Genomic DNA, 17,156 nt, shown 5'->3' on the forward strand with positions numbered 1-17,156 from the left:
GGGAACTGCATAGCAAAATAATGTAGAAAACAAAATGCATGTTACTCTATTTCTGTCATTAGTGGAATGAAATGTGAATAAGTATGTACTTCCAAGCAAATATTTTTGTTACAAAAATATACTTTCTCATAAAATAATACACGTAGTTGTTTTTAGGGCGATATATGTCTCTGTTAAGCTGAACAGAAAGGCTGTCTTTTGAAAAGAGCATGTCACTATGTTTGCGAGAGCTGCAAAACTTGCACACCAAGTCTAGCACCAGTCTCTATGGTGTCCCGGTGGGTTGGTTCATCTATTCATATCTTGCATACTCCCAGGCCTCTTCATCTGTTGCATAATCTAGTTGTGTTTAATAAGAGTCCCAAATAAAGAAGATTCCATCTATGTAACCAGGACAACAAAAAAAGGACATTTTCTTTCGAATGAAACATCAAAACTTTCCCGCTACAATGCCATAACTGTTAAAAAACAAAGAGCGTTCAAACTACACCAGTTCCACTACAAGTCAAGATCAAAATTACAACAGATCAGCCAATAGACCTCAAAGACCATGGTTTCACTTTCATACCCAAATACAAAAAAATTAAAACCTTAAATCAAAACAGACGTAGAAATTTGATGATAAAAACTGGTGAATGAAAGGTCAAAGAAAAACAACAGAAAAATACTGACGCTATAAAGAAATATAAAATATATGTACAAGACCCTGTATTCCTTGAGTTTCTGGGTAAATGAACATCGGCGTTGGTGTCTGTGTGTACAGGCATTTCAAACCCAACGGGTTCTCCTTTTCACGCCAAATCCTCCTTAGTCCTTGTCAAACAAATGTCGTCTTAGTCTGACAGAATGACTTGTCCTGTGTTGGTGATTTCCCCCTGTGAATCCTGGTGCAAATTCCACAGCAGCAGTCTCTAGTCCACTAATGGTCTCCGTAGCAACACCCCCTCCACCACCACCACCACACACTCTGCCAGCTAGTTCTCCCTCTACATAAAATATATCCCATCTGTCCCTATGCCAGCCTGGTGCTGTCACCAGATGACACTGGATATACTGGTCTCGCGTGGCAGCAGCGGTAGCATGGCGTTATTGGCGTGTGCCTCCTCGATGCTCTGTTCTCTGGGTGTCCTGGCCTGGCCGTGGGGCCTCTGTCCATTGATCAGAGTCATAGGGATGTTGCAGTAGGTGTGCTGGTTACCCAGGGTGGAGAGGGGAGGCAGGCTGCCGCCGGGGGCCATGTCGTACTCGTAGCTGCGGTAGTAATGTTTCTGCTGCCTCATCTGGGTGTGGTAGTTGACAGTGGAGTTGTGGAAGGTGCTCCGCAAGTCCGGGTGCGCCGTGGCCATGGCGGTCGAGGTGGCGGCTGCCATGGAGATGGCGGAGACGGTCTGGAGCTCGCCGAAAGGGCCCTGCTCGCTGACGTCCAGCACCTGCTCGTTGCTGATGATGGGCTCCATGTGCTTGAAGGGCATCTCGTACTGCAAGTGTTTCCAGAAGTTGGAGCTGAGCTTGTTGCTCTTGGGGCCACGCCACTTGATGACGGTCAGCATCTTGATGGTGTGTTTGAGCGCTTCCACTTCCTGGTAGTTCATGATGCCATGCAGCTCGGCACACTCAATCAGAATCACCTTGATCTCCCCGGTGACCAGCATGTTCCGGAGGCGGGTCTCCAGCTCGAAGATGCTCCAACCCCGCCGCACCACATAATTGGGTGTCATGACGATGATGAGGCGCTTGGATTGGTCCACACAGCGCGCCACGTCCTCTATATAGGCTGGAGAGAGGGAAGGAGAGGCATACAGAGAGAGGGGGGAGGGAAGGAGATAGATACACAGAGAGAGGGGAGGGAAAGAGAGGGATACAAAGAGAAGGGAGGGAGGGAGAGAGATAGAGAGGCAGAGGGGAGGGAAGGAGAGGGATACAGAGAGAGAGGGGAGAGAAGAAGAGCGAGAGAGAAAGAAAGAGAGGCAAGAAAGATATGAAGGAAGTTACAGTATGAAATAATAACACAGCTAAATATATAGTATATAATATAAATATATCATATATATATTCTAGTCTGTATGTATAGTATGTAAAACATGGTATATCATCCACTGGTTGATGCTGCCTGCTATTGTCTTTTATTGAGTTTGACTAGCTAAATAGGATATTTAAATGGAAGTGCATAAATCTAATGCATCATAACAGGACATATAGCATGCATTTTACATGTTTATTTTTAGAAAAACAGAGAGAATGGGAAATAAGTCAACAAACACAAAACACACTGACATCAGACAATACGTTGACCTATCAGACCCCATAAACACACTGACATCAGACAATACGTTGACCTATCAGACCCCATAAACACACTGACATCAGACAATACGTTGACCTATCAGACCCCATAAACACACTGACATCAGACAATACGTTGACCTATCAGACCCCATAAACACACTGACATCAGACAATACGTTGACCTATCAGACCCCATAAACACACTGACATCAGACAATACGTTGACCTATCAGACCCCATAAACACACTGACATCAGACAATACGTTGACCTATCAGACCCCATAAACACACTGACATCAGACAATACGTTGACCTATCAGACCCCATAAACACACTGACATCAGACAATACGTTGACCTATCAGACCCCATAAACACACTGACATCAGACAATACGTTGACCTATCAGACCCCATAAACACACTGACATCAGACAATACGTTGACCTATCAGACCCCATAAACACACTGACATCAGACAATACGTTGACCTATCAGACCCCATAAACACACTGACATCAGACAATACGTTGACCTATCAGACCCCATAGCCTTGTTAAACTGTATGTTCTAAACTGCTGATCTAATGGCTATTAGAGACCTACTGAGTCACAATAACTTCATAGTGATAACAATATGAGAGAAATTGATCTGTGGGTAGGTGTGTGTGTGTGTGTGTGTTTGTGTGTGTGTGAGGGAGTGAGAGAGAGAGAGACAGCTAGTGTCTTGTTTGTGTGTGTGTGTGTATATCTACTATGTGTTTGTGTGTGTGTGTGTGTGTGTGTGTGTGTGTGTAGGGATACACACTATACAAACGGCCCTTTCTAAACACAGTGTTTCTCATTTGTAACAGTATAAATCACAGAGCCAAATGTAGCCATTGTGCGTGTGCCCTACATGCCGCCAGAAGAGCAGAGACTGCTAAAGCCTGCTGTTAGTGAGGCTGCTGGGGTCCTGTCAGAAACAAAGACTCTTCCACTACAGGTTGACAGGATTAACTAAGCTTCCCTTTCTAATCAAAGAGCCCCTACTGTGAGAGGTGCTGCTCTCTGAGCCAACAGGGCTGGCCATCTCTCTCTCTCTCTCTCTCTCTCTGTCGCTCTCTCTCTCTGTCGCTCTCTCTCTCTCTCTCTCTCTCTCTCTCTCTCTCTCGCTCTCTCTCTCTCTCTCTCTCTCTCTCCCTCCCTCTTTCTCCCTCTCTCCCTCTCTCCCTCACTCCTTCTCACTCACTCCATTTCCTTGTGCACCCCTCTACATCTCCCTCACCCTCCGTCTCTCTCCTTCTTGTCTCCCTCCAACCCTTGGGGAAGTTAAAACTCAAAAGGGCTTTTCTCTTTTATGCCTTATGCTCAGCTGAGCCCCTGGGGATAGAGGAGAGCAGGCGAGCAGGCTGATTAGCAGGAGCATGGAGAACAAAGCCCTCTCATCACCTCACTATGATAAGTCAGTCTGGATGTTCTCTGTAATTGGACTTTAATGCTGGCAAACACAAGACCCCTTTCCACCCTCTTTACTATCTCTCTCTCTGCTTCTCTGCCTCTCTCTCTCTGCTTCTCTGTCTCTCTCTCTTTGCTTCTCTGCTTCTCTGCCTCTCTCTGCTTCTGTCGCTCTCTGCTTCTCTGCTTCTCTCTCTCTCTGCTTCTCTGTCTCTCTCTCTCTCTCTGCTTCTCTGTCTCTCTCTCTGACTCTGCTCCTCTGCTCCTCTCTGTCTCTGCTTCTATGTCTCTCTGCTTCTCTGTCTGTCTCTGTCTCTCTCTGTTTCTCTGTCTCTCTCTGCTTCTCTGTCTCTGTCTGTCTCTGCTTCTCTGTCTCTGTCTGTCTCTGCTTCTCTGTCTCTGTCTGTCTCTGTCTGTCTCTGCTTCTCTGTCTCTGTCTGTCTCTGTCTGTCTCTGTCTGTCTCTGTCTGTCTCTGCTTCTCTGTCGCTGCCTCTCTCTGTCTCTGTCTCTGCCTCTCTCTGTCTCTGCCTCTCTCCATCTCTCTCAATCTCTCTCTGTCTCTGTCTCTCTCTGTCTCTGTCTCTTTCTGCTTCTCTGTCTCTGTCTCTCTCTAAGCCTCTTTCCTCTCTGATGATCTTTCTAGAGTAGCACGGTTGGTGTGGCTGGGTGTGGCTGGTTGTGGCTGGTTGTGGCTGGTTGTGGCTGGGTGTGGCTGGGTGTGGCTGGGTGTGGCTGGTTGTGGCTGGGTGTGGCTGGGTGAGGCTGGGTGTGGCCGGGTGCGGCCGGGTGCGGCTGGGTGTGGCTGGGTGAGGCTGGGTGATTGTGGTTAGTTGTGGCTGGTTGTGCCTTGTTGTGGTTAGTTGCTGACACAGTAGTGGTAAGTGGCTGGGGGAATGAGAGTACCTCTAAGGAGTCTTGAATCGTCCTGGAAATGATCATTGGTGAAACCTAAACATAAACAGTTCAACATTCAAAAGGTGTGATCAGGTAGACTTGCAGAAAGGCATCAGAGGAAGTTAGAGTCAGGGGACTTAAATAAGTTACTTAGATAAACTGTGACTAGTTTCTCTCAACTCACCAAAACACGTTTATCCCAGTTTAATATGGGAGTTGTGGCATCAGGACCAAAGGAGCCTGTCAGTTTACATACTATGTATTACATTGTAATAGATGCATTTTAAACAATTCATTGGCTATGAAGACCTCTATTTCCATTGATTACTTTATACTCAAACTTTCAACATAGCATATATTTTCAGTGAAACAAATAGATTTATTTGCATCAGAATTTTTTTTGTTAATTTGCCTGGAGACAATTCCATTGACTTATGAGGTCTTAGAGAAGAACAAATGTCCTTAGAAGGTGTGTATTTTAGCCCTGGGTTTGTGCCACGGATCCCCTATTAACACAGTCCCCCGGACAACACAAACATTTAAGTCAAACTGACTCTATTCGTAACATCGACACAAACTGAACAATGTGACAGACAAGAACGTGACACAAATGAGCAAAAACAAAGAAAAGTATTCTCACTGAGAGTAATGGAATAGTATCAGTGAAGCATTATCATCCAATATCATGACCCTATCACAGGTGCCAAGTGTAAATCTGAATTACAAGCAAACTAAACTGCAGTCAACATGATTGGTTGTTAGACAGCGATCATAAAGATATGATTAAGACTGGATCAATGCAATATAATCACAAAGTTGATTATTACCCACTAATTACACGTTTTCAGCTGTACCACAGACAACTCAAAATCAGCAGCTGAAGGCTACATGCTGCTACGTTGTAATTCACAGGTTAAAGTGACAGTTTACTCCAAAATCAACGTTTGTCAGATGTTTACAGTAAGATGGTAGAATGTGTCACGTGATATGTACACAACACAACGACAACATTAGAAACAGAATTAAACAGGAAATTAACCAAAAAAGTACAAAACTTACTTCCGGTTGGGATCAAGTCCCTGTCTGGAATGAACAGTTTATACCCATAATGCCTCTCCAGGACGTCGGGTAGGATCTCCAGGGCGAAGCGTTCCTCCTCACGCGTCTCCTGACTCCACTGGTCCGGGTCCACTTTGGTGTATGACAGATAGGCATCATAGTCCTTATTATCTACAGGAGTAACATACAGACCAGTCCATTACTACACTATAGATGATATTAGTAACATACAGACCAGTCCATTACTACACTATAGATGATATTAGTAACATACAGACCAGTCCATTATTACACTATAGAGGATATTAGTAACATACAGACCAGTCCATTACTACACTATAGAGGATATTAGTAACATACAGACCAGTCCATTACTACACTATAGATGATATTAGTAACATACAGACCAGTCTATTACTTCACTATAGAGGATATTAGTAACATACAGACCAGTCCATTACTACACTATAGAGGATATTAGTAACATACAGACCAGTCCATTACTACACTATAGAGGATATTAGTAACATACAGACCAGTCCATTAGACTCAATATGGCTTCAGACTCTATTGGGCTTCAGACTCTATTGGGCTTCAGATTATATTGGGCTTCAGACTCTATTAGGCTTCAGAGTCAATAGGGTTTCTGACTCAATAGGGCTTCAGACTCAATAGGGCTTCAGACTCTATTGGGCTTCAGACTCAAAAGGGTTTCTGACTCAATAGGGCTTCAGACTCAATAGGGCTTCAGAATCAATAGGGCTTCAGTCTCTATTGGGCTTCAGAGTCAATAGGGCTTCAGTCTCAATAGGGCTTCAGAATCAATAGGGCTTCAGTCTCTATTGGGCTTCAGAGTCAATAGGGCTTCAGTCTCTATTGGGCTTCAGACTCTATTGGGCTTCAGAGTCTATTGGGCTTCAGAGTCAATAGGGCTTCAGACTCTATTGGGCTTCAGACTCTATTGGGCTTCAGACTCTATTGGGATTCAGACTATATTGGGCTTCAGACTATATTGGGCTTCAGACACAATAGGGCTTCAGAGTCAATAGGGGTTCAGAGTCAATAGGGTTTCAGTCTCTACTGGGCTTCAGAGTCAATAGGGCTTCAGACTCTATTGGGCTTCAGAGTCAATATGGCTTCAGACTCTATTGGGCTTCAGAGTCAATAGGGCTTCAGTCTCTATTGGGCTTTAGTCTCTATTGGGCTTCAGACTCAATAGGGCTTCAGATTATATTGGGCTTCAGACTATATTGGGCTTCAGACACAAAAGGGCCTCAGACTCAATAGGGCTTCAGACGCAGTAGGGCTTCAGACTCAATAGGGCTTCAGACTCAATAGTGCTTCATATTATATTGGGCTTCAGACTATATTGGGCTTCAGACACAATAGGGTTTCAGATTATATTGGGCTTCAGACTATATTGGGCTTCAGACACAATAGGGCTTCAGACTCAGTAGGGTTTCTGACTCAACAGGGCGTCAGACTCAATAGGGCTTCAGACTCAATAGGGCTTCAGACTCAATAGGGCTTCAGACTCAATAGTGCTTCAGATTATATTGGGCTTCAGACTATATTGGGCTTCAGACACAATAGGGTTTCAGATTATATTGGGCTTCAGACTATATTGGGCTTCAGACACAATAGGGCTTCAGACTCAGTAGGTTTTCTGACTCAACAGGGCTTCAGACTCAATAGGGCTTCAGACTCAATAGGGCTTCAGACTCAATAGGGCTTCAGACTCAATAGGGCTTCAGAGTCAATAGGACTTCAGACTCTATTGGGTTTCAGAGTCAATAGGGCTTCAGAGTCAATAGGGCTTCAGAGTCAATAGGCTTTCAGAGTCAATAGGGCTTCAGACTCTATAGGGCTTCAGAGTCAATAGGGCTTCAGACTCTATAGGGCTTCAGAGTCAATAGGGCTTCAGAGTCAATAGGTCTTCAGAGTCAATAGGGCTTCAGAGTCAATAGGGCTTCAGTTTCAATAGGGCTTCTGTTTCAACAGGGCTTCTGACCCAATAGGGCTTCTGGACTTCTCATGTCTGCATTGTTTATTTTTCATTTTCACATGACACACACATCACACATCACACACCACAACCGAACCCATGTCATCATAAGTAGGGCAACTTTTCATTGGTCTGTTTCTCCTGGTCAGGTCACATGGTCAGGGATCGATAACCATGACAGCTTTGCAGACTATCAACGTGGTGAAGAGGTCCAGTATTTTAGCTCTCTCTGCATAGCAGAACAGCAGGAAGAAACATGACACCTGCGTCACTCTGACTGACCTTACTGCCAGCTTCCACTCCTCTGGGTACATTTTATTACAATCCAGACTCTTTTGCCAAACAATGTCACTGTGTTCACTGTGACTGGGCTGAGGTAGGAAACTGAACGCTTCCCTAGGCACAAAATGGCTCCGACCCATCCTTTATCCGCACGGCAGCCAGGCACATGAAGAATATGATTGATGCTGGATTTGAAAGGATTAAACGGCGAGGAGAAAAGCCCAACATGGGAGGTGATAGCGGTAATGTTTTCCCCGTGCAGGAGAGAGAGGAGAGGAGCGGCTCCGGCCTCGGCGCACTTCAACGAGACACAAAGCAATGAAATCTGCTGCGGCAACGAGCCAGAGGAAGTGGAATAAAGGGAGAGACACAAGAGAAGAGAGGGATTCCCCAGGGACGAGAGACAACACAGGGGTCTCTCTCTCTCTCTCTCTCTCTCTCTCTCTCTCTCTCTCTCTCTCTCTCTCTCTCTCTCTCTCTCTCTGGTAAACTCATTAGAGAGGGGTTTAAACCTCTCTTATTACCACAGGTAAAGGGATAATCCACAGACTGCCATCCTTCAGATCATTGTACCTGCTGAAGGGGAGCTGTTAGACCAGGATGGGCTTCCGACAACACAGAGAGTAGAGGAGAGGAGGAGCGATGAGGAAGAGAGGTGGGGAAAGGAGAGGAGGAGATATGAGGAGGAGGAGAGGAGGAGATGAGGGGAGGAGGGGAGAGGGGAGAAGAGAAGCGAGGAGAGGAGGGGAGAGGACAGGAAGAGAGGAGGAGAGGAGAGATGAAGCAAGGAAGAGAGGAGTGGAGAAGAGAAGAGAGGAGGGGAGGGGACAATAAAAGAAAAGAGAGGAGAGGAGAGAAGTGGGAGATAAGAGGAGAGAACAGGAGGAATCCAAACCTATATAAAAATCTCTTTCTATACAGTAAAGTGAAACGGCCCCTTTAAGAGAGAAACGCATGTAGGTAGATCAGAATCTATTTCAGTAGAACTGAATCACTCATATCTGAGTGGTTACTGTGTGAGGGAGTGGGAGAGAGAGAGAGAGAGAGAGAGAGAGAGAGAGAGAGAGAGAGAGAGAGAAAGATAGAGATAGAGATAGCGATAGAGAGCAGGTATGGGTGAGATTCGGAGGTAGAATAAGCAGTGACTCCTTCCTCTTCCTCCTCTCCTTCCTCTCTGAGGTCCAATGAGGCGAACTTAAGAAGGCTGAGAAGGGGAACTGTTTCCGTCCCGCGTGTTCCACCACCCTCAGCATCCATCCATCCCACTCTCTGACTCTGAAGTAAAAAGCCATGACTGATGCACACATAGCTTACATCCATCCATAGCTGTGGCTGCATATGCATACTGGCAGGACCACAGAGAGTGAGAGAACTTTTGAACTCGCTATTAAAAAAAGTGTTCAGGGACTGAGCAGGAACCTCTGGGCTCCTTCCAGATTGTTCTGAATAGAATGCAACCTACATCGTTAGCCGTGAAAGCTAAAGAACTGCAGGGGGAGTTGGGCTCATTAGCATTCCTACATAAGTTACGTTTATTATAAGACATAAGGTATTTGTTATCTTTATGTTAAGTCATTGCTTATCCCTAAGCGATGATCAAGTTCAACCTACTGCATGATTTAAATAAAGTCAAAGTTAAATCATATACAGTATTATATGCAAATGAGGGTTACGTTCATGTCACAACTCGGCAAGCTCATGCATCTGTAAAGTGTGGGTGGTCGTTATGCAAGACAACCCCGGCAAACACCCATACGAACGGAGACTTAAAACCGCTTTTAACCGAACCTGATCATTCTGGTGCTGTCAGTCAGACACAGAGAAGAGAGAGGAGAAAAAAGGATTTTCCTGAATGGCTTGTGATGGTGATGAAGTAGAAGTCCTTGTGGCCAATGAAAGAAGAGCTTGAGGGGTGAGGGGGGAATACAATCCAGGGAAGGAGTAATCACCCAGTCCTGAGCGTTAAAGAGAAAGTATGTGTCTCTCCATCGTCCCTCCTGGGAGCCACGGCCATGGGCAACACTATGTGGCTTATTGAAACTGATCCCTTTAAACAGAGAGCAAATTGAAAATCTCTTTCCCTCTCCTCTCTGCTCACTCGGGTGGCACAATTAAAGGAGACAATTGCTGTTTAGCATTAGGTTTAAAGCTCTGGCTCTCTTTTCTCTCCTCTGTGGCGCCTTGAAACCATCTATTACTTCAAAGCCCCCCACTTCTGTCCCAAAGCCCAACACAGTACAGGCCTGGTAATGACTTTCATAGACATGTCTGATGCCTCAACCATCCAGGCAATGTGATTGGTGGAAAACAGAGGGCTGGGGGAGGAAAAGAGCAAAGCGGAGGCAACCTTTCTGGGCTAATGACACTCTCCAGTCTCCACACAGCGTCCTTCAGACACCCCAAAAGTAATCTTGTTCACTGAATTCATTGTAGCCCTAGCCCTCCACTTGAAAGACTCATTAAGGGAAATCAAATGAAACCGCCAGACCAGATTGATGAATACTCCTCCTTAACTCATTCACTATTCAGCCACACAATTAGAATTTATTGCGGTTCAATTTAGAACCCTTAAGTTCTTATTTCTATCTCAAGATAGGATTTGTAGAAAAACACATTTTCCTACTTTTATAATGAAATGAAATCCTCTTTCGAGCAATGTCCCGAACAAAATATTATGTGAAACCACATGAAACAAGACAGATAAATGGTCTAAATGTCCTGAGTATTACCCTAGTCCCTTTTGGTGACGCCGAAACATAGATCCTAAAAGGTTCTACCTGGAATCAAAAAGGGTTCTACATGGAACCAAAAAGGATTTTCCTATGGGGACAGCTGAAGAACCATTTTAGAACCCTTTTTTCTAAGAGTGCACTGTAGACTTCATTCAGGGTTTATAATGGGTGCTGTTGGTCCTAGTGTGAGTTGAGAGTATCTCACCTCCGTCGATATCCTCGCTGCCAAAATGGTTCCTGTAGAAGAGCATGAGCTCCATCTTGTAGCACTTGTAGAGGGTCACGAGGCAGATCAACAACAACAAGATGGCCCCCAAGCCTCCCGCCAGCTCCACTGTGTACATAAGCTCTGCTGTGAGAGAAGGGAGGGAGAGAGAGAGAGAGAGAGGGGGAGGGAGGGAGGAAGAAAGAAAGAGAGGAAGAAAAAGAGATAGAGAAGACGATAATGTTTACTTCGTTAATCTTTCTTTATCAAATCCAAAAAGCAAGCACACTCACCAAATACATCCTCAAACACAGCATGATGTCACTGCTTATTGTCTCTGGATACTTCATTAGCACAGAAGCTACATAACATGATTTAGAACATGAGGGAGATCAAGCCAGACTCCAGCTAGCTGCTAGCATGCTAACAGGGTTCCTAGCTACCACTCCCATTGATTTACCTTCAACTATGCTTATGCTAAGCTAAGCTAACCAACCCAAATTTTCAACTGTTCCTTAGGTAGCCCCCCCCACCCCACAAAAATTATACTTTGCGTGAACTACTTCTCCTAAGACGGCCTCTATTTGGTGTTTAGACCTCGGCAACGCACCAGCACAGGTCAGCCATAGCCTGGAGGCCCCAGCTATAGTACACGACTGGCCAGGAACTGATGGTGACCTCCCGTTGACAAGGGAAGCTCCATTAAAGATGTGAGTGTAACGCTGTAAGGGCACCAAACCAAGCAAGCCAAGTCATTAGAGCAGTAATATAATATAGACTGGCACATGGCTGTGTCCCGCATGGCACCCTAGTCCCTATATAGTGCACTACCTTTGACCAGGGCCTATAGGGCTCTGGTCAAAAGTCATGACCTATGTGAGGAAGAGGGCGCCATTTGAGACGCAGCCTCAGAGAGAGATGGAGTGAACTCTTTTACCCCCTCAGCCATCCATCATCCTCCCAGAGCTGACAGGATCTCCCAGGACCATCAACAGTAAACTCCACGAGACACTGATCTCAGTAAATACACCCCACCACAACTCTGTCTGTCTGAAAGCCTGAGTGTCGAGGTAACTCAGGCACAATGCTATCCTTCCCGGGTTCCATTTAGAATCCTATAGTACTGTACATTGAGGCTGCGGCAGTGTATGGTAGTGGAGTGGCTTCATACTGTAGGTTTAGTGGAGGGGTGGGCACTGCAAGGCTCTGGTTCTGCTGATTTCCGTCCTTATCTTTTAACTAGGGACTGAGTTCTGCTGCCAGTTGTGTGGACTGCTAACATGAAAGCTGTCTACTAAATTTATACATTTTCAGATCAATGTGTAGTGTTTTCCTAAGTTCTGGGGGATCAAACCCTTTTGGGTTCAATAAGAAAGCAAAGAGCCATGGTCGGCAAATCCTCACTCTTCAACGCTTTTTAGGCCATAAGATCTACATTTTTCTGAGACATAACAAGGACAATGATGTTTTCATCTCAGTCAATAACCACAAGGACCTGAAGAGACCTTCGCTAGCCAAACAGTACACCACAACAATACACAGAGATACAGTTATTATTCTGGTCCCTAGAAGCAGTTGAGATTCTTTTCATCTTGTTGTCTCAAATCCCCCTTCTTAAAAAGACTCCTTCTGAGAATATCTATAGCAATGGCCTTTCATTTAAAAAATGTCAAAGATACATTTTAGCTTTAAAAACATTCACTGGACTGAGACAGCCATCTCTGTAAACCACCCAGGGTTGTGAACATGAGACCCATCAAGATCTTTTATAATAAGAATAAGAGATAACGAATAGACCCAGGTCACAAGCGATCCATTTTCATCATTTGAACACTGCAGAAGTGTTGTTTTGGTGTGAGACAGCCATCAATGGTACGCCAAAAGTGTTTTTTTGGTGTGAGACAGCCATCAATGGTACGCCAAAAGTGTTTTTTTGGTGTGAGACAGCCATCAATGGTACGCCAGAAGTGTTTTTTTGGTGTGAGACAGCCATCAATGGTACGCCAGAAGTGTTTTTTTGGTGTGAGACAGCCATCAATGGTACGCCAGAAGTGTTTTTTTGGTGTGAGACAGCCATCAATGGTACGCCAGAAGTGTTTTTTTGGTGTGAGACAGCCATCAATGCTACGCCAGAAGTGTTTTTTTGGTGTGAGACAGCCATCAATGCTACGCCAGAAGTGTTTTTTTGGTGTGAGACAGCCATCAATGGTACGCCAGAAGTGTTTTTTTGGTGTGAGACAGCCATCAATGGTACGCCAGAAGTGTTTTTTTGGTGTGAGACAGCCATCAATGCTACGCCAGAAGTGTTTTTTTGGTGTGAGACAGCCATCAATGGTACGCCAGAAGTGTTTTTTTGGTGTGAGACAGCCATCAATGGTACGCCAGAAGTGTTTTTTTGGTGTGAGACAGCCATCAATGGTACGCCAGAAGTGTTTTTTTGGTGTGAGACAGCCATCAATGCTACGCCAGAAGTGTTTTTTTGGTGTGAGACAGCCATCAATGGTACGCCAGAAGTGTTTTTTTGGTGTGAGACAGCCATCAATGGTACGCCAGAAGTGTTTTTTTGGTGTGAGACAGCCATCAATGCTACGCCAGAAGTGTTTTTTTGGTGTGAGACAGCCATCAATGGTACGCCAGAAGTGTTTTGGTGTTAGTCAGCCATAGGGCTGTGGCGGTCATGAAATTATGACAGCTGGTGATTGTCAAGCAAATAACTGTCATTCTCACGGTAATTGACCGTTAATTAAAATAAACACATTTAGCATCTCCTGGCTTCCACACATAGCCTACAAGTCACTGATGCATACCTTTGGAACATCTACATTTAAAAAAGTCAAATAAATCCATATAATATAGCTTACACCTTTACAATAAATCCATTATTTATTTTAGACAGGTCTAAAGAAGCATGATATGAAGAAAATGTCATCTATTTGAGAAGAACAGAATAGCATACTCTGAGTTGTCCTTATGGTAGGTCCTGATCTGGCTATGCCAAATGGCTGTGGGCTACCCTAGTTAAGATTTGCTTAGAATTACGTGGCATTATTTTATAGTATGAAGAATACAATTGAACATAGCTGAATAAAATAGAAAATATATTTTCTCCAAACGATTTGAGGGAGTGCACACATGCGGCTATTCTGTGTTGAGCAGTTAACAAAGAAACAAGTACTCCTACAGTTATGCTTCATTTACAGTTATTAATGTAAATTGTTGTTCTACAAATGTTGGGCTATATATTTTGATGTTTAATTCATTGTAAGGCTGCATGATGCAACTCTAATGATGATTTGAAAAAAGTTGCTTGAAAGGCATGAGCTCTGCTTTGTTTTTGTGCAGGCTGTACACACTACATCAGTCACTCATTCACAATTTGACAAGCATTTCACGGCGGCATCCCTTTTGTGTGGCCGTAATGTACCCTAAAATAATCCATGCCTTTTGCAGCCAGTGGCCATTGTGCCCTTCCCCCTGCGCTCCAAATTACCTCTCAATCACATGGATCTCAATCACATGATCGGGTCTTTCTCAGAGGCTACAAGTGAAGGCGGACCCATCGGGGACGCAACTGTGCGTGTCCTTATCCAATTCCGAGGTGCATATTGAAGATATTGGAAGAACTGTCCACAGGCATTGTTTCTTATGCTGGGCATCATTCACAGGTGATAATATATAATTCACAAGTGATAGGCTAATATTGTCACCCATCACACTATTCTTGATTTAATCTGGTCTTTACATATACTAAATAATATATGTGTGACATTTGTTTTGATTTGGAATGGACCATTATCATGCACGTATCTCGAAACAGGGGCAGCGTGAAAAAATACATGTCATCTATGTACTGAAATAGCAAATGGAGGAAGCTTTTCCCGTGGACCATTTTCATGCCAGCCAGGTAGGCTATACTCCTATTGTAAAGAGTAGCAATGTGCTTAATATTAGGAAAGTTGAGAAATAAAGATAGTAGGCCTAGCCTATAGAAAGTTGATGGGATCCTCCTCTTTTTAATAGAGGCCATCACTCTGTTTTCTCACGCAATTGCATAGCCAATAGAAATGTTGGGCAACATAAGCTCATGGGCTCTCATGAAGTGTTTGATTACATTTTAGATTACATTTGCATTGATTTCAGAGTGATTCGAGGGACAATAGAGTGCTGAGTACCAGGCAGTTAGTAAGTTTGGTAGGATACTAATGACCAACAGCAGCATCAGAGCTTGGAGAAGCCTAATTACCGTGACCTAATGGTCACATGGAATTTGACTCGTATTCGCAGGTGTGGTGGTGACCGTATGGTCACCGCAACAGCCCTAGTCAGCCATCAGAGTGGTAAGCCAGAAGTGTTTTTTTTAGACAGCTATCAGAGTGGTAAGCCAGAAGTGTTTTTTTTAGACAGCCATCAGAGTGGTAAACCAGAAGTGTTTTTTTAGACAGCCATCAGAGTGGTAAACCAGAAGTGTTTTTTTAAACAGCCATCAGAGTGGTAAAACAGAAGTGTTATTGGTGTTAGACAGCCATCAGAGTGGTAAACCAGAAGTGTTTTTTTAGACAGCCATCAGAGTGGTAAACCAGAAGTGTTTTTTTAGAAAGCCATCAGAGTGGTAAACCAGAAGTGTTTTTTTAGACAGCCATTAGAGTGGTAAACCAGAAGTGTTATTGGTGTTAGACAGCCATCAGAGTGGTAAACCAGAAGTGGTTTTTTAGACAGCCATCAGAGTGGTAAACCAGAAGTGTTTTTTTTAGAAAGCCATCAGAGTGGTAAGCCAGAAGTGTTTTTTTTAGACAGCCATCAGAGTGGTAAACCAGAAGTGTTTTTTTAGAAAGCCATCAGAGTGGTAAACCAGAAGTGTTATTGGTGTTAGACAGCCATCATAGGGGTAAACCAGAAGTGTTTTTTTAGACAGCCATTAGAGTGGTAAACCAGAAGTGTTTTTTTAGACAGCCATCAGAGTGGTAAACCAGAAGTGTTATTGGTGTTAGACAGCCATCAGAGTGGTAAACCAGAAGTGTTTTTTTAGACAGCCATCAGAGTGGTAAACCAGAAGTGTTTTTTTAGACAGCCATTAGAGTGGTAAACCAGAAATGTTATTGGTGTTAGACAGCCATTAGAGTGGTAAACCAGAAGTGTTTTTTTAGACAGCCATCAGAGTGGTAAACCAGAAGTGTGTGTGTGTGTGTGTGTGTGTGTGTGTGTGTGTGTGTGTGTGTGTGTGTGTGTGTGTGTGTGTGTGTGTGTGTGTGTGTGAGAGAAGGCTTTCTGAGTGGTAGTGTTTCATGGTAGTCTCTGTATGGTTTTCAATGATAACTTATAGTGTGTATTGTTGTAATGGTTGTGGAAGTGTGTGTGTGTTCCTGTGTGTGTGTGTGTGTGTGTGTGTGTGTGTGTGTGTGTGTGTGTGTGTGTGTGTGTGTGTGTGTGTGTGTGTGTGTGTGTGTGTGTGTGTGTGTGTGTGTGTGTGTGTGTGTGTGTGTCTGTGTGTGCGTGCGTGCGGGCGTGCGTGTGTGTTAAAAATCATGATTTAAGTAAATACATTTTGCTTCTTACGTAAGTGTTGCGGTTTTCTCAGCGGCCGTAAAAGTGGTGAATATATTTACATAGTAAGTTATTTCCTCTTTTAAGCTTGCAGCTTTTGAGAAAGCTTTGATGGCATCCCAGTTCCATTTCATTTGGTATATTAAAGGATTTCTACAGAGAATAAACTGCACGAGATTAGGCTGGCCATTTGGATTGAAACATCAAATCACTTTCCCTTGTGTTCCACTCGGAAGACCAAGCTAGACCAAGGTTCACTTGGATGGTTGTTTGTGATGTTTATTGATGATTGAATCTAAACCCTGGTGATCTTTAGGTCTCCGAAATGTAGAACGAAAAGCACAAGTGAGAAGAAGTCCAAAATAGTTGCACCAGTCTGATGTCATGCCAATTAAGCATTATTTTTGCATTGGACACACAGGCGCACACACACACACACACACACACACACACACACACACACACACACACACACACACACACACACACACACACACACACACACACACACACACACACACACACACACACATACACACACACACACACACACACGCACACACGTACACATGTGCACACACACACACACACACACACACGCACACACGTACACATGTGCACACACACACACACACACGTACACATGTGCACACACGTACACATGTGCACACACACACACACACACACACACACACACACACACACACACACACACA

The 17,156-nt window shown here is 44.2% G+C and overlaps 1 protein-coding gene across 1 annotated transcript in view; it reads right to left on the minus strand.

The window, feature by feature from the left end:
* Positions 1-326: 326 nt before the first annotated feature.
* Positions 327-17,156, minus strand: part of LOC106575569 (interleukin-1 receptor accessory protein-like 1) — a 401,023-nt gene continuing 384,193 nt past the window's right edge. The window contains exons 9-12 of the mRNA XM_045699173.2: positions 10,900-11,046; positions 5,676-5,846; positions 4,626-4,670; positions 327-1,774 (exon numbers count right to left, since the gene is read on the minus strand). Of these exons, the coding sequence (XP_045555129.1) occupies positions 1,032-1,774; positions 4,626-4,670; positions 5,676-5,846; positions 10,900-11,046 (1,106 nt within the window). The 3' untranslated portion in view covers positions 327-1,031. The remainder of the gene's footprint in view (positions 1,775-4,625; positions 4,671-5,675; positions 5,847-10,899; positions 11,047-17,156) is intronic.

Source organism: Salmo salar, chromosome 17, assembly GCF_965601325.2.
Source record: "Salmo salar chromosome 17, fSalSal1, whole genome shotgun sequence".
Lineage (NCBI taxonomy): Eukaryota > Metazoa > Chordata > Actinopteri > Salmoniformes > Salmonidae > Salmo > Salmo salar.